At 38.1% G+C, this 25,000-nt stretch overlaps 1 protein-coding gene across 3 annotated transcripts in view; it reads left to right on the top strand.

Moving 5' to 3' along the window:
- Positions 1-25,000, top strand: part of LOC138049059 (disco-interacting protein 2 homolog C-like) — a 60,375-nt gene that overhangs the window by 14,716 nt on the left and 20,659 nt on the right. For all 3 annotated transcript variants that reach the window (XM_068895167.1, XM_068895168.1, XM_068895170.1), the window contains 20 exons: positions 793-845; positions 3,345-3,405; positions 4,933-5,006; positions 5,318-5,441; positions 6,923-7,017; positions 8,647-8,757; positions 9,481-9,604; positions 10,653-10,756; positions 11,576-11,678; positions 12,891-12,955; positions 13,506-13,599; positions 13,945-14,064; positions 15,278-15,392; positions 16,630-16,769; positions 17,604-17,740; positions 19,480-19,569; positions 21,347-21,474; positions 22,531-22,615; positions 23,589-23,639; positions 24,201-24,248. In XM_068895167.1, the coding sequence (XP_068751268.1) occupies positions 793-845; positions 3,345-3,405; positions 4,933-5,006; positions 5,318-5,441; positions 6,923-7,017; positions 8,647-8,757; positions 9,481-9,604; positions 10,653-10,756; positions 11,576-11,678; positions 12,891-12,955; positions 13,506-13,599; positions 13,945-14,064; positions 15,278-15,392; positions 16,630-16,769; positions 17,604-17,740; positions 19,480-19,569; positions 21,347-21,474; positions 22,531-22,615; positions 23,589-23,639; positions 24,201-24,248 (1,922 nt within the window). The remainder of the gene's footprint in view (positions 1-792; positions 846-3,344; positions 3,406-4,932; positions 5,007-5,317; positions 5,442-6,922; positions 7,018-8,646; positions 8,758-9,480; positions 9,605-10,652; positions 10,757-11,575; positions 11,679-12,890; positions 12,956-13,505; positions 13,600-13,944; positions 14,065-15,277; positions 15,393-16,629; positions 16,770-17,603; positions 17,741-19,479; positions 19,570-21,346; positions 21,475-22,530; positions 22,616-23,588; positions 23,640-24,200; positions 24,249-25,000) is intronic.

Here is a 25,000-nt window from a genome sequence, read left to right as displayed (position 1 = left end):
GAAAGGTCTATTTATACTCACCGTCTGGCAAAACAAGAAGATCCATTGACAAGTAAAATACTACATGTATTTACCAAGATTAAAAACATTTTCTATTCAATATATTATTATTGTTTTAATATAATATTCTACATTATGTACGCATACACACTACATGTAATTATAATATTCAATGTGATCTTAACAAACAGTCCCAACTTTTGAGAAGAAACTATTAATAATAAAGGCTATTTAATTGCTATTTCTTAATTCTTGCACTCTTAAGATTTCTAATTCTGAAATATCCTGGTCAAACTTGTATCTGCATGTACATGTACATGTACAGTGTAGGCTGGCCATTTCTGTTTTGGTTTGTATGTGTATCACACATTATATAACATGATAGGGAGTGAAGGATGCTTGTTAGGTGATGGCAAATCAAATCAGATTGAAACACCATTATCACCTAGGGTGTGTTCGTTCGACCATTATCCCTGAATAGGAGTAAAGTACATGGAATAAAAGTTAGAAATCCTTCATTTTACAGAGATTCACGTTAAAATTGTCAAACACCTACTAAAATGCTATTTTAAACATGATAATCTTTATTAGATCCTTGTTGCTTCAAATCGTCAGACACACCGTTTTTCATCATCACTCCACGTTCAGTATTCTTATTTTGGAATAGGGTCAGTCAGACGCACCTTTAGTGTGTACATTTACACGATACTCTGACTTTTAATGTCTTATGCTTTTTGCTTATTACAATGTTAATATGCCTTTCACTTGTCTTTAAATTCTGATTCATTGTAGTAACAAGCAGTCGAGTGTCCAGCAAAATTCAGCAACTTCTAAACACATTAAAGGTAAGCCGCTCGATCACACGACTCCATCTCTCAAGTTTTTAAGGTTAGAGTTCCCTGCAAACTTAAGTGTTTAAGTTATTTTGAGGTTCAAATTTTTTCTTGGCTTAAACTTTTTCAAACCAGTTCCAATTTGATTTCTTTGTCTAATATTCGTTATCATAATCTCAAACGAAGGAAAATCAAAATTGAACTGGTTTTAAAAATTATTTTGAACCAGGAAAAAATTGAATTACAGCGTACAGTTCATAATTATACATGTACATGTACATGCAGGCTACGGCTTGAAATTAACAAAAAAATCCAGTCACAATTTTGCGACAAGATACGAAAATTTAGTCACAACTTTGCAAATGTTAGTTGCAAAATTTGCCGTGCTGCATTTTGTTGTCAGTGGTCTAGCAAATCTAAATATGAGCCCACAATACTTGTGTGTAAAGAAACTGCTGAAAATGGCAAATGATATTGAAGGAATGGAGTTAAATTATGCTACAGTTATTGCGCTATCTTCAGATTGAAAGAAAATTCATGGCAAGAAACAAAAATTAATAATATTTTGTTATTTCATTATTTGTTTTACCAAAAGTAGCAGCAAAGTGGCAACTGCTAACCCTAATTTTTTTTTTTTGAAAGAGCGAAGGGGAAATCAAGTCGCAAATTTGCAACTTCTCCAGATATTTTAGTCACAAAGGGAAAAAAATTAATTCAGTCGCATTTTGGTCGCAATTTAAAGCCCTGATTCGACATGTAAAACTTAAATTAGTTTCAAGATCACCATTACATGTATACTAGCAATCATACATTTTCTCTGTATGCAGAAATAATCATTTTTGGCACCATAAATCAGTAAAGACTTTCACTGATACAGTACTGTGCAAAAAGAATGCAAACGAATTTCGTTGAAATTCGGTTATTGTTCTCTCGAAATTTCGGCAAAATTTTGTCGAAATTTCGGAGGAAGAAGTGTGATTTTTCGGCCGAAATGCTGAGCCACACGAAAGTTCGAACACAGGACGAAAATTCGCTAATCTGAGAGCGAAATTTCGGTTGGAGTTCATACGTACTGAAACGAAAATTCAAGAACCTAATCGAAATATCGTAATCTTGAAAATGTGTCGGTTAGCGTTTCGCATTTTAATGAATCAATGGAATCAACAACTGTACTCTTCTCTCAACCTTACGTGTAAACACGACGTGAATGAAACTGTTCAAGTCACGCAAGTATCACGCAAAGAAAAAATAAAGTCGTTTACCATTCAACAAATAAGTCAACAAATAAGCGACCATTCCGGTAAACGAAGAAAGAAGTTTCCAGTTTTTAATAGGTGCATTCCCGAACGTGATCTTTTCTACCATCAATAATAATTTAAAAATCCCACAGACTTTTGCTGAAAGCTCTCGTTGGCGACCACCCTCGATTGTTTATATTAAATTTTGGTCGCTTTAATGTGAAAATCGGCTCTCGCAAATTCCCGGGGTGAACACTTATGAAGGCCTCGATGGGCCTTTTTCAAACGTCAATTTAAATGTAAAAGGCAAATGCTCACTGCGAATTTTCGACAAGCACTGAAAATTTCGTTATATCGCAACGAAATTTCGCTCGAAAATTCGGGCGGTCATTGCAAAAGTTACACGAATTTTCACTTTTACTGAAACAATAGGCATTTCGAAAATTCAAGGAAGTTCGCACGAAAATTCGTTTCGCCCGAAATTGCGTTATGTTTCGTCGAAAAGTAGCGAAATTCGTTTGCATTCTTTTTGCACAGTACTGTACATGTATTTTGTTCTCCAGGCAATGTGTATGTGCATGTAGATCATTCAACAATACACAAAAGGGTATTAATTTTTCTTTTGAAGTCTGACATACTTGAGCGCGCACTTGTTCTCTTTTTTGATTCATTGAAAAAGACGAAGGAAAAAAATAATTCTTCAAATGAGTATCTTTGCTTGTTCTTCACTGGGAACATGAACTATTCGTGTTGAAGTGAACAAAAGGTACTGTATTTTTTAATGTGCGCAGTAAAATGTATTCATGGTTATTTTCAGGTACATGGAGCTTGCAGCATGCAAGTCTAAATATACCATGTACATGGAGCAACTTACTGTTACAACTACAGTACCATGTACGAGTATGAGTTCAGTACGAGTTTTGAGAATTTTTGAAACTCTTAGGTGAAGAAAGCCCTGATTGAGATCCTCGAAAAAAATTTCAAGGGTCTCAAAACTTGATCTTCGATCCTCAATTCTCTAATCTCAAAGCACGATCCTCGAAACTCGTTTTTAGATTCTCGAAAACATCGAGGATCGTGGATGGAGTTTTGAGTCAACACTGTCAACTTACTTTTGCATGGTACAAGTACTGTAACTGTAGCAATTATATTTTGCTGGCTTTGGGTTGACTGGATTCAATTTAGATAAATTAAATGAAAGATAGTTGATGTACTTGTATCATTCTACTTGTACATTAAAAGTGGATAATCATTACTTGTATTTGTTTTCTAGAGACCGAAACGAAAGCCACTGGAACAGTTTTATACAGAAAATGACGACGAACTCGTTGAAGGTAACAGTATTAATATATCATTGTAGGATTGAGTTCTCAAAATTTTATGTTTTCCTAGTTTCGGTAAATTGTTTTGAACAATTTAAGGGCAGTTCCTACTAATTGAAGATATTTTTGCCCCGGTGTGTGATTATGCAGGAAATGTAGATCTTAACAAGTGTTATTGAAATCCAAAAAGAAAATTGGGGGTAACCACGCATTTTTCAAAGATAATTCATGAATAATATTTGTAAGAAGCTTTAAAATACAAAGCAATGTATGATGTTCTTTCTCAAATTGAAGCTTAATTACATGTATCTCTCAAAATCTCTCAAATGCATGGTTATCCCAATTTTCTTTTTGGATACTAAGAATACTTACTAAGATCTTCTTTCTCCGGATAGTTTTAAACCGCGCAAAAATATCCAGGCTGTACTACAATGTAGTAAGCATCACCGATAGGGAACCCAAGTATCTTGAGATGCGCAGAACATATGCGCAATAACAATAGCAGGCACCGTCCTTAAAAGAACAACATTATGGAAAGAAAGTGGGACAAAAGGCTTCAGGTACATGTAGCCTCAACTTTGTCAACAACTTTGTCGAGGAGCAAGGATGACACAGTCGGTTAGTGCGCGGCCTTGGTGCAAGAGGTCCTGAGTTCGATTCCGGGATCTCGCATCCTTGTTTCGACTCCTTTCCTTTCCGTGTACCTAGTAGCTTTAAATACCCGTAAAACGGAGCACTGATGGAGAGGGGGCAGTAAAATGAGCGCACCGTCGACCTCAGGTTTGTCAGTGATTAAAAGTTACTGTTACGAGTTATTGACGTTAAATAAGGTCTACTTTACTTTACTTTACTTTACTTTACTTTACTTTACTTTAACGAAAATCATTTTGAACCTTTGCTTTTTATTTTAATAATTATTATTTCAAAGGTTGCTAATGAAGTGACCAGTCCTTTCTTTCAGTCATTTCTCCTAATTATGTTCATATTGGTCATGATGCCAAATGCACATAGCAATTATAACTATCCCATTGACTCCGGGGGGTTCCCCATTGACAAGTAAAATCATCTGGCATTAGAGAAGAGTAAAATATTAAGTCTGGCCTGTTTAGGCATCAAAGGGATAATTATTATTGACTTTGTTGTCTCCATCTCAGGGGTCCATGGGTACCCCTGGGGTCCCCTGGGGTCCATGGCGACAAAATCCAAGCAATAATTTTGATAACAATTGGTCACAATTCTTGGCAAAATAATAGATAACGAAGACATTTTATTTAATAATTCAAGAAATCAGGGTTAATACACTGTATATGATCGATTTTCGTATCATTAATTTTGGAAGACTGCAACCGAAAAAAAATTGGAAACAGAAGACTCAGAAAGGGAAATTTAGCCTCTGAGGTTTTTTCTCAGAGTGAAAAATAAATGTCTGAGAACAATCAGTTTTTTTAATCTCCTTTGTGCAAACACAGCCATTACATGTTGTAGAATGATGTAGTTTTAATAAGTGATTTCCATTGTTGCATGATTATGTCTCTGTAGCTACCAAACCAGATCCAAATGCCCCACATCCTGAGGGCCAAACATTACGACCTGTCATTGGAGAATCACTTGAGGTATGGTAAAAAATAGTGTAATAATTGTACATGTATCTGTGATGGTGATATCTGAAAAATAATAAATGTTATTATTTTTCATGTAAATTTGTAATTAATGAATGTGTTGTAGTTTTTGCACTCTTGCATGTTGTAAAAATCTAAACTCACGTGAGACTTACCTGGAACTTTGAGTTTTGATACTTTTGAATCTCTCAGCTTAAAGATGTACAGGTGCATATGTATATGTAGATCTTACAATCAACCTTGTTGCCACTTATATAATTATTTAATTTATTATTACTGTATTAATTTTTGTTAATGCCCAACAGGTTTCTGAAGAGCTGCCAAAAAATTTAGAGGAATCAGTGAGCAGGTTTGCGTCCAAGTCACCAAAGGTTTCCTGCTTTTCAGTGGTGGACAGTCATGGAAAAACCTCCATCACTCTCACTTATGGTCAGTTTAGTAAGCCTTGAAATGTGAAATAAGAGGTCCCCATCAAAAAGTGTATGTGTATGGAGGCAGTGTGGCCGAGTGGTTGGGGCGCTTGCCTTGAGATCCAGAGATCCCGAGTTCAAGACCCGCTCTGACCACTCTTTGAATTTGTTCCTGGTAGTCCGTGGTTCAACTTCCCAGCTGCACTTGTAAATAGCCAACTGGTTTGCCTCCGGCTAGTTGGGATTCTTAACAGTTGTAGTTGTTGTGTTCTGTTGTTTCGTTGATTGTGATTCATTGGCCCTGAAAAGCCCCTATGGGGAGTGGTCAATTAAGTATGTATGTATGTATGTATGTATAATTCATTGGACTTACTGCGTGTAGTACTTCTCAAAAGTAAGTTACCACCCCTGCATAAGACGCCATTTGTGTTGCATTAGTGATGGTAATCAGCTGAGATTTTATTATCAATCATCGGAAATAATCAGATTGACCCAACCAATTGATTATTGTTGTGGACGACATGAAAACAAGACACTGAGGAGAGGACCCTGGGAACCAACCTGATCTTCGCAAACTGTTTATATCTGTTTTGCTTTCATCTACTCTTGTTACAGCACAATTACCCCAAGAGCTTCGCAACATCACATCGATTTTACTCGTTTAGATCATCAGTGAACCCTGTCTTTTAAGACATGAATCACTTGCTCTTCTTACAATCTACAAAATATGATGGAATAAAAAAAATCACAATGTAAGAAGTTATCTTTTTAAAAATTTTTCTTTCCTTGTGTCCTGAGTTCCAGAAGTAGTTACAACGGGCAGCACTTGCGAAAACACTTATTATTATTATTATTATTATTATTATTATTATTATTATTATCATTATTATTATCATAACTATTATATGTGTTGGACAAACTGAAACGGAGCCCCCCCATTGCGGTTGAGAGAAGGCTGCTCCACCCTTTCCCACATGGCAACTGCAACACACTGTTTCCAGTAAAGATTAATTCTTTAAAAATTATTATTATTATTATTATTATTATTATTATTATTATTATTATTATTATTAAATTATCCTTTTTTTTTTGTGACTGCCTTAGTTGCTCTTGAAATTAATACTTGAAAAATGTTATTGTTAGTAATGACTTTGATATTAGGCCCTCGTGTATCTTCCGTACCTTGACCTGTGCCACATAAGCCTCTGGCTTTGGCCTTTATTGAGCTGTCACTCAGTAATTAAATAAATAAATAAATAAAGTAACAGTAAGATTCACTCTGCTGAAAAATGCCAGTACCTTCTCCTGAAAGATGACATTTACGTGTACATGTATGTTTCTAAAATGTGGTATGAATGTTATTAATTTTTTTCTTCATAGAACATAATTTTTTAGCCTTGCCTTATTTTAGCCTGTAAAAACCGATTCAACAATTACAAGTGTCCGTAATGATACTTGTGGCGCAACTGCAAGTTTGATGGTCGTTGCATCATTTTACAGGTAAACTCCTGTCTAGATCGATGAAACTTGCATATGCTTTGCTGAATAAGGTTGGCAGTCACAAAGAGGGAACATCAATTATGACCGGAGATAGAGTAAGTTGCTATGTTCACAATGGTTTATGGAATGTACATGTATGCATGAAGTTTGAACACATTACCTACATGTACATGTATGGGTACAGTACACTGTATAGAGCGGTTTTCAGTTGAGTGTCGAAAGTACATGTAATTTCGCGAATTGCTTTGGTTTGTGATTACTTCACTCAGTGAGTGGTTCAAAGTTCTCGTGCCACTTTTTCAACGAATCAGAAGTGAAACCAAAACCAATCATGCCTTGTGCGTGCACATTTTCCGGCCCTTTGTGTGGGCTACATGTAATTACTTCGCGTTTTGAGTGGTTTACTGGATTGTCTCCGTCCTTTTTGATTGGCCAAAGTAATTACTTTGGTTTTGGTTTTATAACACTTGATTGAAATTCACTCTAATAGCCAGTCATGTCGTTCCCTGCCAAGTTAAATTTTGCAACTGTGATTCACACAAAGCCTGACACTTTAACATGAAAAAATGTATGTAACATTAGGGAGCGTAAGCACACAATGTTGTTGAGCTGCAGACAAAAACTGGAAAAGATACTTACATGTAGCAATATAAACAAGGTGGTGTCAAGACAAGTTAACATCTTCTTACTTGTGGTTTCCATCGAAGGCTCAAAAACACTGCGTGCTTAAAGTACACCTAACCTCAAGATTTGTACTTTAAGCAAAAGTTAAATATAAAATAAAGTAAAGTAAAGTCAAAGTCAATTTATTTAACATCAGTAGTTCCTTCAGATACGAAACTGGTATCAATAGAAGCAGATGGTGTGCCTTTTACCCCCTCCCTCTGTCAGTGCTCCGTTTCACAGATATTTAAAGCTATAGCTACACGGGTCAGAGGAAAGTGTAAACAGACGTTGAAGTCACCGAGGATCGAACTGGGGATCCCTTGCTCCGAAAGCCATGCACTAGCCAACTGAGCTACGCCTGCAACTGTTGGTTTTTGAGGAGAGGGGAAAACCGTAGTACCCAGGGAAAAACCTCTCAGCTGAAGCAGAGTAGAGAACCAACAAACTCAACCCACATATGGCATAGAATCCAGGAATCGATCATTGGTGGAAGGCGAGTGCTTTCACCACTGCGCCACCCCTGCTTCCCGAGCATCTAGATTTTATAGGATATGTAAGAGAAAGATGCTGGCAATCATTTGTCCCATGGCTGAGGCAGTGAGAGGCATGACCTACATTGTATTCCTTCAATGATGATTGTCATAAACTACTTTTCATTGTAGTTTTGTATTTTTAATTAGTTCTTTATGTCATTGAAGGAATAGAATCATACACTGTACCTCTCACTAGGTCGGACAAATTAATGCCAGCTTTGTTACTCTCTTGTACCAAGCAAGCCAGACAACCTCCAGCCTGGAAAAAATCTCTGGCTTTGTTTTTGAATAAATGTTTTACTTTTAGTTGTGGTTAGTGTTGGTACATGTACACTGTAGTTACCTAAGTTTTGAATGGCAAAACACAATGTAGCACAAGGTGGGAAAAATGATGTGACCCACAACTGAGACTGTGATGTCAGAATAATGAACAGTCAGTTGTAATCAAGCTTAGGACTTAGACCTTTGTACATGTAGAGTCATGTTTAGTGGTTTTCCAATAATGTTGAATATTTTTGTTTGCAGGTTGCCTTAGTCTATCAAGTTGATGATCCTATCAATTTTATGACAAGTTTCTATGGATGTCTTATTGCTGGAATTATACCTGTTCCTATAGAACCACCAGCGAGCAAAGATGTTAGTAATATAATTATACAATATGAGCAGCATATCTTTATTACATTTACACCTCAAGTTTGTAAGTGTGATACAAATCTGACACGAATATTGCACATGTACATGTATAATTATGACTTATTAAACGTCAGCATTTAACTGTTAGTGTACACTTGGTATTTTTGGTGATTCAAGACTTTTTAACAGGGAAAATCGAAAGAAACATTTATGTAAATGAAGAAAAATTTGTATCAGGTATACATGTACAGATATTGAGTAACAAAACATTTCTTCTGAATTATTAATGAGATTTATAAGTATTCATGAAGTATAATCATAGTTGTCTTGCCATGGTGTGAATATTGGCAGCATTACTTACAAGCCTTTCACCGACTGAACTGGCCGTCATCAAAGAGTTAAAATTTATCATCTGACGTTGCAGTAAAAACAAGTCAAATTTTGTGGGCAGACCTCTGAGTCCACAATATTTTGACCACTGTGATGACGAATATCATTGTTGATAAAAGTACAGACCATGCTGAGCCACGTTCATAATACATGTATTATTATTATTATTATTATTATTATTATTATTATTATTATTACTGTGTTAATTAAGAATTATTTTTATCCTACATGTACATATTAGATCATAATAATTCTTTTTCATGCAGAGAGCTCTGTGTTCTACATGTACATTCTCCTTTATTGATGGTAGAGCTGATTTTCCTTTTCTTTTTACAGTACCCTGGCTGTCAACAGATTGGATTTCTCCTTGGTAGCTGTGGTGTATCTTGGGCACTTACCTCTGATGCTTGTTTGAAAACTCTACCAAAAGATGACACAGGTCATGTCTGCACATTTAAAGGTAGGCTCCTACACGTATGTGTCATCTGACTGTTCATTAAAATTTAAGTTAATTATATACAAATTATTATTATTGTTATAAATAATTGTAATTGTTATTATTACTGTGAGTAAAATTGTATTATGTTACCTCATCCCCAATGCTGCTAGCCTTTAATTTACATAATAAAAGTGCCTAACACCTCAGCACAATTTTCCACTTTATTTATTCTCCAAACTGGTCCCAAATACATTGTTGTCTTTAGAACCTTTTAATTGAAATGTCACCTTTTTTATTGGCTTTGAAAGATGAGGAAAGGGGTCATACTTTGATCCAAAACTGAGTAATGATGGGGAATGGATTCAATACCTGGTTGACATCACAGACTGCTTTGCATTGAAATAATTCTCTGAAAACAGCGATGCAAATTAATTTGTGATGTCAAACATGCAGGTATTGAACCCATCCCCCCTCATTGTTCGGTTATGGATCAAAGTATGACCACTTTTCCCATCTTTCAATAAAAAAGTGAAATTTGGATGATAACGGCAAATAAATAAAGTGGAAAAGTGCGTTAAGGTGATAGGCACTTTTAACCCTTTCACCCCTGAGGGGCTCCCCACTGACGGGTAAAATCGTCTGGCATTAGACAGAGTAAAATCTGTAAGTGTCACTCTTAGGAGGGAAAGGGTTAACGGGGACATAGTCTCGGAGTCAGTGTAGCTGTTGTTAACCCTTTCACCCCTGAGGGGCTCCCCATCGACGAGTAAAATCGTCTGGCGTTAGACAGAATAAAATCTACATATAAGTGTCACTTTTAGGAGGGAAAGGGTTAATAGTAATCTTATGGTTAAAATATTTGTCCTTTAAATTTTTAATCCCTTCTTTTATGACAATCTTGACAATACCTTGTACAAGTAATGTACAGTGTACATGTACATTGACTGCTGCCAAGGTTGCAGTTGCCTTTGTTAAGCCAAATGATTGACTTGCAGAGCAAGGTTTAACAACGATTTACTTTATTTCAGATTTTATTACATTTGATCTTTCTTTTCTGTCATCACGATAGGCTGGCCCAAGTTGCAATGGTTTGTTACAGCAAATCTTAACAGACACCCAAAAGACTGGCAACCACCCTCAAATTTGGACAGAAGCTCACCTGCCTACATAGAGGTTTTTTGATCATTGTTAACCATTAAAATCATATTTTGTAGACATGTATTCTACCAGTAAATTCTAATGAAGTCAAGTTATCTTACCTGCAGTGACCTCTCTTGTGATGCCATGCACACACCATGCTCAGAGTCTAATATTTTCATGGAAACGTGCTCTAGGAACACAGAATCAAGTGAACTATTCACCAGGGCTTAAGAATAGCATTGGATGTTGACGTTGTTAAAAACAATGAAAACAATTTTTACATCTCACACAGTAATGGAAATCAGATTGCTAATTTGGAAAATCACTGCTTAAAAACTGAAAACAACCCACGTTCAAGGAATTAAGCCTGAAACACATTGGTGTAGGGCAAAGTGCTACTTTCACAACCATGCCAAGACAGGGCCCCCAAATGAAAACTGTGGTGATGGATGGGGAAGCAGTTGGACATTTAATTGTCTCTAAAATCGTTGCTGATAATAAGCAAACCAAGCTGAGTATGGCCTGGAGTATAGACATGGCTTTCATGTACATGTATGTTACAGTTAAAGAGAGGATTGTCCAGTACACACAAACTGAAGGGGGTCGACTTTCAGGAAAAATGATTTGACAAGGGGAAGTCAGGTTTGCACTCACTTAAAGAATGAAGCCTACCTGATGTATTTTAAACTCTTTTCACACCTTATCTGTGTCTCACATGCAACAATAAAGGGTACAACAAATTTACACGGTGACTACACCTTCCAGAGGGAAGGTCAACAGCAATGACCGACCAGACTAAGCTTGTGTACATCAGACATGTCAACCATATTAACAGTACTTTCTTATGATCAGTCCACTGTAGGCAAGGATGGAGCAGTAATGGGTGTCACGGTTACAAGGATGAGTATGAATCTTCACACTCAAGTTCTAAGTCAGGCCTGTTCCTACACTGAAGGTAAATTTATGCATAACAGTCATGTACCATGTGTTCGAAAGGCCCTGTGCACTGATTTGCTGGATGCTCAGACTCATTCCTGAAATCATTAGCTAAATACCACATACATACATACTTAATTGACCGCTCCCCATAGGGGCTTTTCAGGGCCAATGAAACACAACGAAACGACAGAACAGAACAACAACAATTGTTAAGAATCCCAACTGGCCGGAGGCAAACCAGTTGGCTATTTACAAGTGCAGCTGGGAAGTTGAACCAGGGACTACCAGGATCAAATTCAAAGAGTGGTCAGAGTGGGTCTTGAACCCGGGATCTCCAGATCTCAAGGCAAGCGCCCTAATGCCACCACCACCTTTTGTTGTTAACTTATTAACCCACTGACACCTCAAAGGCCCTAGGACGCCCCCAGTCGATGAGTAAAAGTAATCATCTGGCCTCGGTTGCTCAAAAGGTGGATAATGCTATCCACTGGATAAATCATTATCCAGCGAATAAACAATAGCAAAACCAATTGAGTTATCCAGTGGATAGCGCTATCGACCCTTCGAACAACTGGGGCCTGGTGTTAGACAGAGTAAAATCTGTTATTAGTCTCACTTCCAGGGGTCCAACATGTATACTATCCTGTACTGTCTTCTGGCCACCCTGCTACATCCCCTCGCTGGTAATAATTATAGATGCACAGTGATTTCGATAAGGGTCACAAAATGTCCCCTTGCTGCTCTCCCCAACTCCAATATCACTTGGGTGTGGGAATACGAACAACTAACGTCACAAAGTGTTGCCTGAACATTGGTCCTGGTCTGCATTTACCGTCAACAATACATAACGCTAACCCTTACCCTTGCCTTATTGCTAGAAACGGGTGGCAAATGCTTAGACTTAAAGAGACACTTCTTGTTGGATGTCAAAATTTTGTTTGCATCTAATTACTGTATCTGCATTTCTGGGCATACTGCAAGTCTTCCCTCATTGCTGCAGTGTTACAAACTTAATACATACATGTACACTATAGAATAATACACCTATCAACTAACTCACAAGCTTCAGGAATCCTCTTGCACCATAGGATATACAAAAAACTGCTGACCACTGTTACAGTAGACACAATGGTGCTACATACTGTATCTGTTAAAATTGCATTTAACTTTAGTTTCATGTGATTGCACTTGTTGCAGTTTGACTGTTGACTTTTCTCTTTTCTTTAAGGTGAAATAATGATCAGCGTTCTTGATCCAAAAAGGGAAGTGGGATTGTGGCATTCGGTGTTAACAGTAAGTACACATACAACACTGGAAGTTAAGAATGTCGTGATCATCATCACTAGCACTTCTAATATTATTGTAACGATGGCTTGAATCATTCAATTGACACACTGCTCTGTGCAATGTTAGTGTGTTTAATGGTATTTTCTGTGCTGTCAACTTGATCAAAGGGTAATCTTGGTGACCTTAACAATTTTCATTATTCATCTTTAAATCCTGAAGTAATATTTTGACTCTATAATGATCGACAAAAGTATTTAAGACACTGCTAAAGAGACCAGTAAATTCTTCTTTGTATTATTACATTTTTACCACTTGCACTTCCTCCCCTCCCCCATTTAATGTTAGTGACAAAAAAAAGGAAGTCTTGGCAATAAAAAAATGTTTGGGGGAGGGGGGGGAGGGGGTTAGATGGAAAGTTGTCCGACATTATAATATTTTCTGAAAAGGGTTAAGTATCTCAACCTTTGTGTCGCTTTCTGTAGCTCCTGCTGGACCAACACCCACTTTCTTTAGATAATTATATTACTTATTATGATGTGCGCCTTGTTTCCTTCAGAGTGTCATGAATGGCATGCATGTAATTTACGTTCCACCATCTGTGCTGAAAAATTTTCCTGCCATGTGGCTGCAGGTGGTAACGAAACACAGAGGTAAATGACAGTGATGATTATAATGACTTCATGATAATAGAACAACGACTGCGTTATAGGTGACTTTTTGTACACCATGAGGAAATAAGCTAGCTACTGTAATACACAGTTTTCAATTTGAACACTATACGAATGTGTAAAGTATGTACAGTTCAACATAATTATTATCCAAAAGCAAGCTCCATTTTTGCGGATACTGTAATTATTTTGCATGAGGTGGTCATTATCAGAAGACAAAAATCTCTATAACCACCCAACTTGACCCAATTGAATTACAGTATTATTACCAGTTGTGTTACTGTAATCCATTGACTTGTCACTTCTGAACTGCCCCCCATTCTTTAGCAACATGTGCATTGGTTAGCTCAAGGGACCTTCATTGGTCACTGCACGCAAGCAAAGATGTGAAAGATATCAATCTTACTACCATCAGAATGTTGTTACTGGCTGATAGAGCTAATCCATGTAAGTCTCGATAATAATATTATTATTACAGAAGAATGTCACACACTGTAATTATATAATTATAATATATAATTACAATGTATTTGACATTCTTCTGTCAAAAAGCCTAAGCCGTTAGTTGACCATTGGATAGTGCTGTGGTCTTTTTTTTACAGTTGCTCCTTTTTCTTCAAGCTGTTGATGATGTTAAAAGAACTGGCTGGTTGAGAAAGTTTAATCTATATTACATGATGAGATCTAGAGGGGTTGAGTAGCTGTTAAGAAATAGCCATTGGCAGAGAAAGGACCACAAGTGCTGGAAGGAATGTGCTTCTCGAGGAGTCGAAGGGCAATGTTTCTCCTGGAAGTTATTAATTTTTACCTTGTTTGTTTCACAAAACATTGGAGAGGCGGTTTCCAAAGTTCATTTTAAGTTCTCAAAGTTTGCATCAAGCTTGGGAATTTCATTATGTAACAGTCAATCAAATGGCAAATGTTGAAACAAACTAGCAAATTTCATGCCAGACTTTGCGGGAATGTGGCGAAGTCTTCACCACTGAGCACTCATCAAAAATGCACTGTCCTTAGATCAGTGCTAGCTGCGCAAGCTGCTGAATATTTTCATTTTCAAGAGTCAAGGATTCCTGCAGAATAATGCTGACTTTCTTAAAAGAATAACCAAGATCTTGCATTAAGCTGTGGTTGTTAGTTCCCTGCTTACAGAGGTCTCTTTTGTTTTTGCGTTCACTGGCTGAGGAGTACGGTGAAAGTGACCTCTGCCATGGGTTGTAACTCACAGTGTTGAGCATGCGCGGCGTTTAGTTAGAGACCAAATCCTCACGTGATACTTCATGTTGTGTGGGCTCACTTAACAACAGCGGAAATTACACAGCGAGCTCAAGTCGCAGTCAGCAAACATATAATGGGGCATGCGGTTTGATTGTGAATGGCGGTTGGATCAAAGTGAGTTTTGACCCATAGCAGAGGTCTCTTTTCCCATACTTGTCAGCTCAGCAAAGGCAAAAAGAACATAGTACCAGTTGGTAAGTTACTTAATTAAAGAGACGGAACCCCCAGTCTCACTGGAACACTTACTATTTTCATGTTGGACTACGGTTCCAGAAGCTTTAATAAAGCTTCATTGATGTTGTGGTATGAATCGATCACCTAATTTTTCGCCTTCTGAACTTATACATGTACATGTAGATTGAAATTTTCATTTTGTTTTGCACAGGGTCGCTATCAGCATGTGACTCATTTCTTAGTGCATTTGAGGCTAAGGGTCTCAAACCAGAGGCACTGTGTCCTTGTGCCAGCTCAACGGAGACCATGACAATCTCATTAAGAAGGTAAATGTGATCACTACGACAGTTATCCTTTAAATTCGTAAATAAGGTGTCCATTTTTCCATAAGGTGTCGAATTTTTGTTCCTTCAAAGACTTCCCTATAGACCTTAGTAAAAAAAAATGTAAATGCTTTCTTTATAGTGGAAGTGCACTTAGCTATCAAGCTAGTTTACAGGCACCCCACTTTTAACAATTGTGAAAGAAACAATTCAAACTTAACGGAAACATTATTAAGAACCCCAACTGGCAGAAGGCAACCAGTTGGCTATTTACAAAGCGTGGTAGAGTTGAATCCGGGACAACCGGAAACAAATCGTAATCAGAGGTTAGAACGGGATTTGAACCCGGAGCAGCCGCATGTAAACCCAACGCCCTAACCACTCGACCACGCTGCCTCCTCAAATAGTCATAAATGACAGCCAAGAAATTCTTTTTTCTTTGTGCTAAACATCCTCACAAGCCTCACTTCTCAATTTGGAGCAAGAATTCTTTTGAATTTGTTTGTGCTAATGAGGCTAGTGACAATGATTAGCATAGAGTCTAAAGACAAAAGAATAATTACTTAGCTGCCATTTATGAATACGGCCTATTTTGCCTACTTATCAAACATTGCGTTTAAAGCACGAAAATTTGGATTCATCAAACGAGGTAGTAAAGGTCAAATAGGCAACTTTCACAATAGTGCCATTTTACTACTACAACCACCAGAATACAGTTTGTTTTTCTTTTCTTATTTAAATTTTGTATTCCCAGCGGGGTAAAAATGACAATTGCTCAAATTAGCATGAGACAAGCAAAACCTGTAGGATTCTTGGACTTGTAGTTAAATGGGGTCATCCTGCAAATGTCCTATTGCCATTGAAAATAAAAATGGCTGACATCTCGTTTGTTAGCCATTCATGACTGCAGCTTTTTGTCATGTGATCTGTGACTCAGCTACTCACTAGTTCTAAATGTCAATTCTCCTCACTGACTGTTGTAAATCCTTTTATCATCACTTCGGGGAATTTGATGATAATTTTAAAAAATTATTTGAACAAAAATCCCTTAGTTATTAATTTCTTTATTCTCATCACCTGTCTGCTTGATAATGTACTGATCTTGCAAGGAGAAAATATTTATCCATCACTCTTGGGATTGAAAGGGTTTACACAGTTACTTGTTCTTCATTAACTTGTGTGTTGTGGTTTTAAGGCTTGCACGCTCTCTTTAGTTATGTTTCTTTGTTCCATTTTGCAGACCTGGCAAACCAGGTACAACTGCCACTGGTCGTGGTGTGTTGTCGTTATCGGGACTGAGTCATGGAGTGGTGCGGGTTGACAAAGAAGGATCCCTCACCTCTTTGACTCTGCAGGATTGCGGCATTGTGCTTCCAGGAGGTACATAGCATAGACTCCTCTCTCAATAGGTCTCCTTTGTTTTCATCGTGCATGTACTTACGGGCAGAAATTGCATTATAGAGATTTTAGATTACTCTTTCATTCCTAACACACGCATTCTCACATCAGGCCGCAAGAGTCAATATGGCATGGTTTATCTGGACGAGAGAGACTGGTTTCTCTTTCTTAGTTCCTCGCAATCAAATTTCACGAAAGTGTTGGTTGCTTTTTTGGCGCAATGTTAGAACCGTTTGAACGGCCTCCGCACAACTTTGTTTTTACGTCCAACATTTGCCCAACATCCATTGAACTTTAGTTGAACGAGTGTTGGTCAAATGCTGAAACCGTTTAAACAGGCCTTAAAGTTCATTAAAGATGATAAACTTCAAGAAATTTGTTTACATGTAAATTTGGATCTTTTTTCTTCATTTTCGATTTGGGGGAGAATTGTAATATGTTACCTAGATCGTATAGCTGGGCATGCCAGAAATTGATAACTTGAGACCTCCCCTGTTTAAGAGTTTGAAGAAGGCAATGTAAGAATCACAGTGAGGGCTTTAGAGCTAAGTGTGAAGTAATGTTATTGCAATTACTCTACATCCAAAAATTTAAGGTTATATGAAGTTCTTCACTGTTAAAATTGAGAAAAAAAAATTGCATACATTCTTAAACCTATAATCTATGGAGTGTATAATGCACATTCTCTGCTTGCAAAGCCATTCTTTATGATTATTACCTATTCTGTTGTTGAGTTCTCATTGTCGTTGTTGCTTTTCTCTCCGTTGTTAATATCGTTTTTTTTTTCTTTTCGTTTCTCTTTCATTACCCTTGAAGCCAAGATAGGTGTTGTGAGAGTGGACGGTCCACCATACTTGTGTAAAAGTGACGAGGTTGGTGAACTGTGCATATCAAGTGGAGCCACAGGGAGTGCATACTGGGGACTCGCGGGCAAAACAAATTACACGTTCAAGGTAACTGGTTAATTTGCCTTCCACCTTCAATTAAAATAGTTATGTTGATTGTACCAAACTTGGCAAGCGGGACTTTTGAGTTTAGTCTAACGTATGAGTAACGTTGAGTAACGGAAGCAACAGTGAGCTTCTCGTCTTTACGTGGTTGAAGCAAAACTATGACTAACAAATTAATCAAATACACGAACCGGGCAATGATCTCCAAATCGCAGCTGCATGTAATAGTGCACTTTTTTTTTGTTTAAGTGAAGGATTGGAAATCGTTTGGCTTTCCTTTTATAAGACTGTCCATTTCCATACTACACGTAGAGCTAACGTAAGTGGTTTTTGTGGGAGTTGCCCTCTGGAGACAATTTGAGTATCGACTTCACATGGCTGAGGGTTATCCAACCCGTCTTGCAATACTCAAAGATCATTTCATTGCCACCTCATTGCGGCTTAGGTGAAAGGAAAAGGAAAGGATAGGAACTTTATTTAAGTGTCTAGTCGATTTAGCGCTGGAGCACTAATTGGAGATATACCAAACATTGCGAGTGCATTCAATTCTGGAAAATGATCATCTGTGAATTTTACTTGCTTGACTTTAACCTTACAACAAACTGCATTGGGGCAACAATATATGTTGAACTGCATTTAATTATGTCGGGACAATATACCAGGACGTCTGATACATCTCCCGAAATACAGATCTATTCAAGAGAATATTGATTGGATTTTTATTCCAAATGTTCCAAAAACATTGGTGAGATTACCATTCCCCTTATTAACACGGATGAAATGATATATGAAATGGATCATATATGAACTGCGGATATGAAGTGAAGTGAAGCTATGATATCCATCCTCGCAGTTATGAACGCAATGTTTGCAAAAATTGCGTTCATAACTGCAAGGATCATAGCTTCACTTGATTCCCCCTATTCTTGTTATCCTATCTTTATCCTTTAGCTTCTGTGATTGATTTAATTTTTCTCTAACGCAAATATAAAGCATGTAGGTGACATGTCTTCATAGTAACTGCCCCGATTAGCCACACTATTTGCAGGTAGTCTGTGTTTGTAATACGCCATTTCCAAGTTCATGTCTGCCTTCTCTTCAAAGCGAGTCTAAATGCGAAGTTTTTGTGATGGTAATTAGTTCTACTTTACATATGAATGAAACTAATTTTCATAAGAAAAGCTTCGCAATTAGACTCGCCTTAAAGAGGAGGCAGACATGAACTCGAAAATGGCCAATTCCATTTTGGATTGGTATTGTAGTTTTTGTAGTGGGCTGCCTGTAGTGCGCAGGCACCATAGTTACGCTAATGGACCGATCTTCTTGCTGATCTTCTCTCGTGTTCCCTTGTTGATGATTAACTATCGGGCAAACGTACCCCACGCCTTGTCGATCTTTGTTCGTTTTCTCTCGTCACTGATCCAAAGATCCGGTTTCCTTTGCAGAGAGGTAATGAAGCCAATAGCGTGCGTAGGAGGTCGTTTGACTGCTTGTTTGGCTATGTTCGAATTCTCCTTGTGTAGACCTATCGTGAACTTATAGAATGCCTATTTGTTGTTGCTGTTGTAGTTGTTGTCTGACAAAATCCTTTGCTAGTTATTCAGTCAGTCATTTTTTCACCACCCCCCCCCCCCCCCAACCCCCTTTCATTCATTCATTCATTCATTCATTCATTCATTCATTCACACTTACTAGAACCATTTAATTTTGCTGTTTTTTTAAATTACTTTTTGTCGTTCTAGTTACAACCAACATTAGATGACGGAGCACCATTTGAACAGTATCCACTCAGTGACTTTGTTCGAACTGGTTTACTGGGATTCTTAGGACCTGTAAGAAACAGTTTTCATTTAATTTAATTTACACTCAACAAAAATACCGGTACGGTAGGAATGCAATAAAATGGTCACAGATTTGTTTTGGAGTCCCAGTTAAGTTGCTATGGCAACCACGAGCGGCAGCTACCAAGAGAGGCGATGTGGAAAAAATAGCCGTCTGTTTCCTACTTCTCAATGAAAAAAAGATGCAAAATATATAAATATAAAAGAAAAGAGAAAAACGATAATACAACTAATATTACTCACACTTGGATTAAAGCTTTTTTTCCAACCTCGTTCCCAGGGTCTCTCTTCTCTGCCTCCATTGTCGTTGAGAAAAGACCCTGGTTCACTCTGGTCACGTGTCTGCCAGAATCTGGAAGGTTCACCAAATGTGTGTTAGGGGATGGGAGGCAATGTAGGCCATGTCGACGTTGCAAAGAATTGAATCAGCACGCAATTGATTTTGTGGCCAGATGACCATCGAAATAACTTTTGAGGCAATATTTTATATACTGCACATATGGAATTCGACGTGAAAGGCAAAAGTTGTGGTCAAATCGATCGGACACCACAGAAAATATCCTTGCGTTATTCAAGTTTTCACCCGTGTGAAGGTCCGGATCAACGAAGAATGCTAATAGTTTCCGACAATTTTAAAGGAAAGAAGATTTTGTCGTGCAAGAAAACAAGCGAAACGTTTATCCATGGGAAACAAACATGTTCGGCGATCAACCGGTGTGTTGTTATTTAAGTTTTCATGTCACGTATCGACCTCAAATCGTCAAATCAAACTGTATTGACATGTGCAGGTATTTTATTTTGTTCCTTGATTTTCGTTTTTCTTTCGAATGTTTAACAACGTGATTCCTAAAGTCGCAATCTTGAACAGCGAGTTGACCGTTTTGACTTACGATATTTATATTTTTAACTTCGTGTAAATCGTCGATGTCGTTAAGATATTTTTTACCACTGCACAGCGCTTTCATAGCGTTTATATTTTTAGCCGCGGTAAAATAAAAGAGACATTTTTATCAAGCAAACGTAGTACTTGGTGTATTCTTTTATGTTAGTGTTTGTTCTGGAGAAGCAGCTTTAGCTACTAACGAAATCAATTTTTTTTTTGTGAACGTCAATCGAGGCCCTACATGGAACTTTTGAAGTTGTCTTGTCGATCACGAAAGCTCTTGTATTTAGCTTGACCGCTTGTACGGGAATTCATTTCCTGTGGGTATAAATCATCCGCTCTTTTGACCTTTTTGATACTTACATTGTAAGATAAAGATCACTTATTTAAAAAATGCTTTGTCGAACGAATACTCTTTCGCCCAGTTGCGGAATCAAAATATAACGAAAACACTACCCTAGTGGGAAAATGTTTGTTGATGAGTGCCACGTGACCAGAGTGAACCAGGGTCTTTTCTCAACGACAATGGAGGCAGAGAAGAGAGACCCTGGGAACGAGGTTGTTTTTCTTACCTGGGGTGTGAGCCTAACAATAATGTTGAAGGTTATCTCAAGGGTGGTTTTGAAATTCTTTTGGGTACAAGTTTCCCCACAAGGTTTATGTTACATACCCCCTTACCCCCCTCCCCCCCTCCCCCCCCCCCCCCGGTTGTCATGCACTTCCTGGCATGCATCGATCCCTTTTATTTCTTCTTTCACGTGAAAATGTGAGTTTTGCAATAATAGCTTTCATATCAGAGAGACTCGCTGTTTTTTGTATCCTGGATGTTTTACTTGATCGGATGATGTCCTACAAGTTGTCATTTTTCTTTTACTTTCGCTCTAGGGTGGACTGGTGTTTGTGTGTGGTACAGCAGATGGCATAATCAAAGTGAGTGGTAGAAGACATAACTGTGATGACTTAAAAGCCACCATCCTGGCTGTGGATCCAATTAAATTTGTCTACAGAGGCAGGTCAGTCATTAAACGCTATAGGGCCATGGATGGGTTACGTTTTCGCATACGTTTGCCGTGTAGCACTTATATTTCAACACTCACATGGTTTACAGAGGTAGAAAACTAGCACTTCACATTACCCTTCAATAGTTAATTCTGTTGAAATAAAAGTGCTACACGGCCAACGTTTGCGAAAACGTAACCGTTCCTTGTACTTGTACATATCCATTGCCATGAAATTGTCATCTCCAATTCCTACGACCTGCTCTCGTTTGGTCTTGTAGCTCAGTCGGCGGAGCGGCGGTGATCTGGCCCGAGGGTCGTGGGTTCGGTTTCCACCCAGTCCCTAGTTAGAGTTTTCTCTGTCCTTGCGTGGGCCCAATCCTATTAGTAGGGCTAACGCTCACATGGTTTACATGGATAGAAAACTAGCACTTCACATTACTCTCCAATAGTTAAAGGACTAGGTTGCGCGCTCTCACATTCCACATCAGCGAGGTCGACGAGATGGTCGACTGCAACACAAAATTTATGTTTGAGTTATTGTTGTAATTTTTCGACTGTTGCAACTCGTCTGCTATCTAGAGTGTGAATCAACGGTCCAGGAAATGTACATCTTTGACGGCTTTGTTGTTAATCGAGAAGAACAGAAAACTGTCGTCGTCTCTTCATTTCCTCCAAGCAAGCCAAAACCACAACATCATTTCGCTCCTATAGGGGGTTAGGGCCAAAAACAATTCAGTACGTACCCCCAACAGCTCGGGTAGCTCTAGCGTCAGAAATGAAAACTCTACTACGAAAGCGACCACCTTTACTTTCTTTTGTCGTTTTGTTAAGTAGACCTACTGCCCTCATTTCCAAACAAAAATTCTTTTCAAATTTGTGTCTTTAAGCGCTTATATACGTCTGCGTTCGCAGTCTAGCAGTGAATCCCCTCTAGAGAATTGGTTTGAAAACCGGTTAAAGCCTCCTTAAACTCTGAGCATTCTAGGCTCATCTTAGAAACCTAGGTTTAGGTCACATTGCCAGCGTGGCATCAGTACACTCTTTAAATTCTTGTCCTTTTTCCTCCAGAATTGCTATTTTCTCAACAACTGTTCTTAAAGATGACAGAATAGTTGTCGTCGCTGAGCAGAGGCCACAGTGCACGGAAGAAGAGGTTGGTAAAAAGAGACTGAACCATTATTGGAGTGTTCTTTATGGGACAGGTGCAGGAGTATTGAGAAGTTGAGAATGCGAAGCAAATGACTGCCTCACAAGTTGAAGTGGGAAAAGAAGCATGTTAAGCCATTGACTCCTAAACCATCTGTAAAATTAATTGTCCTAAATTATCGTCCTAAATTGTCTGGCGTTAGAGAGAGAGCAAAATCTGTGAAGTCTCTCTCCTAGGAGTCAGTTTGTCAAGACGTTGAGATTATCACAGTTATGAAAGGAAATTCTGAAAAATCAGACCTTCCTTTCGCTACTGCTTATATTATGTAGCGATTATTACGAACTCACAATATGTCCAGCTACCAGTTGGCTAGATAGCTCAAATGGGTAGAGCACAGCATGTTTATCGCAAAGTACCAATGAAGCTTGAGTTTTGGTTACTAAAAATCCTTTGACTCCAGAGGTTTATTCGCCCCTCAATTTCAATACTCTGTCAGGTGGACAAGAATTGAGAATTAAGATTATTATCACCATAAGGATATGACTCTGATATAACACCAAATTCTCATTACCTGTCAATGAAAAATATATGGAAGTAGTTAGGAGTATTAACTTTTAGATCGTGGTAGTCAAATGGTTAAGAAAGCTTCGTAACTGCTATGATCTATAAAAATCTTAACGAGGTTTAAAGTTGCCGCTCGTCTGTTTTTGCGAGTCAGTGTGCAGTGTAGCCCCGTTGTCGCGGCTTTGGAATTGCATAAGAATGGTATGGATTCATTGAAAGCTTCGAACGCTTCTCTTTTGACTAATTTATACATGTTCTGTTTTTTGTTTTGTTACGATTTGAGTGGGTAACTTCTGTGCAATGTACTTGGTACTTTTTCGCTGTTTCATTTATATACATGGAATGAATTTTCTTCAAATTGCAACGAAAGGACCGTATGGTGTATTTTGTCTCAACACATGTCTTTGCTTTTCAGAGTTTTCAGTGGATGAGCCATGTTTTACCTGCGGTCGACAGCATTCACAATGTATGTAACTGTCATCAACTACCAACAGTCGTCCTTTCGCTTAGTTATCGTGCGATAACATGAGATTGACGTGCGCATGAGCATTGCGAGCGATGAAGGCGCGGGAAATATTCGTCAAGATCTCCATGGGCACTAAGCGAAAGAAAGACTGGGTGGTTGCTAGTCAAGAATAATAATAATATCAGTAATAATGATAGTAAGGTTGTTCTAGAGCGCACCTACATAATTTCAGCGCGCTTTACTAATGTAGGAAATTAAATATAAGAAATATTCCTTATTGTAAGGCATTTATTTAGCGTCTTGTTTTATTTCTTGAGGACTCAAAAGTGCTGTGCAGCAGTTGTTGAATTACGGTGCAAACAACGAGAGCGACTACAATTTTCATTGTTAAAGCTTATTATTATGTGTGACGTAAGTCATATGATCACGTGCGAAGGTCTGTTGGTTGCTTTGGCAACGCTGGCGCATGCTCAGCATGAAGTTTCATTTCATGCCGTTATAATTTGGTTGCAGCCAGAAATGATTTTAATTGTTTGAAGAAGTTACTTTTGTTTAATTTAGGTTGGTATCTATTGCTTGTGTCTTGTCGCACCAGGCGGGCTACCAAAGGTGAGCTTGTTTGCTATGATGTAGAATAATATGTGAAAGTCTTATTTTTTTCTAACTGCAGATATGTTTTTACGATCTTCTTTGCGTAAGAGCGCTGCTTTTAGGGAAGTAACTTAGCATTGGCAATAGTAGCCTGAAAAAATGCCATCTAATCCATGACATTGCGATTGCATTTCGCACAGCTCCACCACTGCGGTATTGAGGTCTTTTAGGAGGTATTTGGCCCGTTTCAAACGTCGAACTTTACATGTGCCGAATTTAATGCTAATGTGCGGAAACAATAGATTTTTCTGATTTGCATTAGATTCGGCACATGTAAAGTTCGACGTTTGAAACGGGCGTTAGGTATTAGGAACTTAAAAAATCTACTACGCGGTTTTCAACAAGAACGCAACAAAACAACAAGATCATTGAATAAAAGAGATGCTCATTTTTTTGCGGTTCTCTGCATAACAACGACGTGAACTCTGAAACCGCTCGTACCAATTTCTTTTTGATGACTGGAATGGATACTCCAAAATAAGCGGAGAAACAATCCGGGAAACCAATCAAAACTCGAAGTAATTACACGTAGCCGACAAAAAGCGCGCCAAAATGTGCACGCGTGAGCCACGATTGGTTTTGGTTTCACTTCTAATTGGTTGAAAAAGTGGCGCGAGAACTTTGAACCAATCACTGAGTGAAGTAATCATAAACCAAACCAATTCGCTAATTACTTTCGACACTCGATAGTGAAAACCGCTCTATTAGGT

The sequence above is a fragment of the Montipora capricornis genome, chromosome 5 (assembly GCF_036669925.1).
Source record: "Montipora capricornis isolate CH-2021 chromosome 5, ASM3666992v2, whole genome shotgun sequence".
NCBI classification, from domain to species: domain Eukaryota; kingdom Metazoa; phylum Cnidaria; class Anthozoa; order Scleractinia; family Acroporidae; genus Montipora; species Montipora capricornis.
Note: the sequence above shows the minus strand (reverse complement) of the source record. Positions and strands in the feature narration are given on the sequence as shown.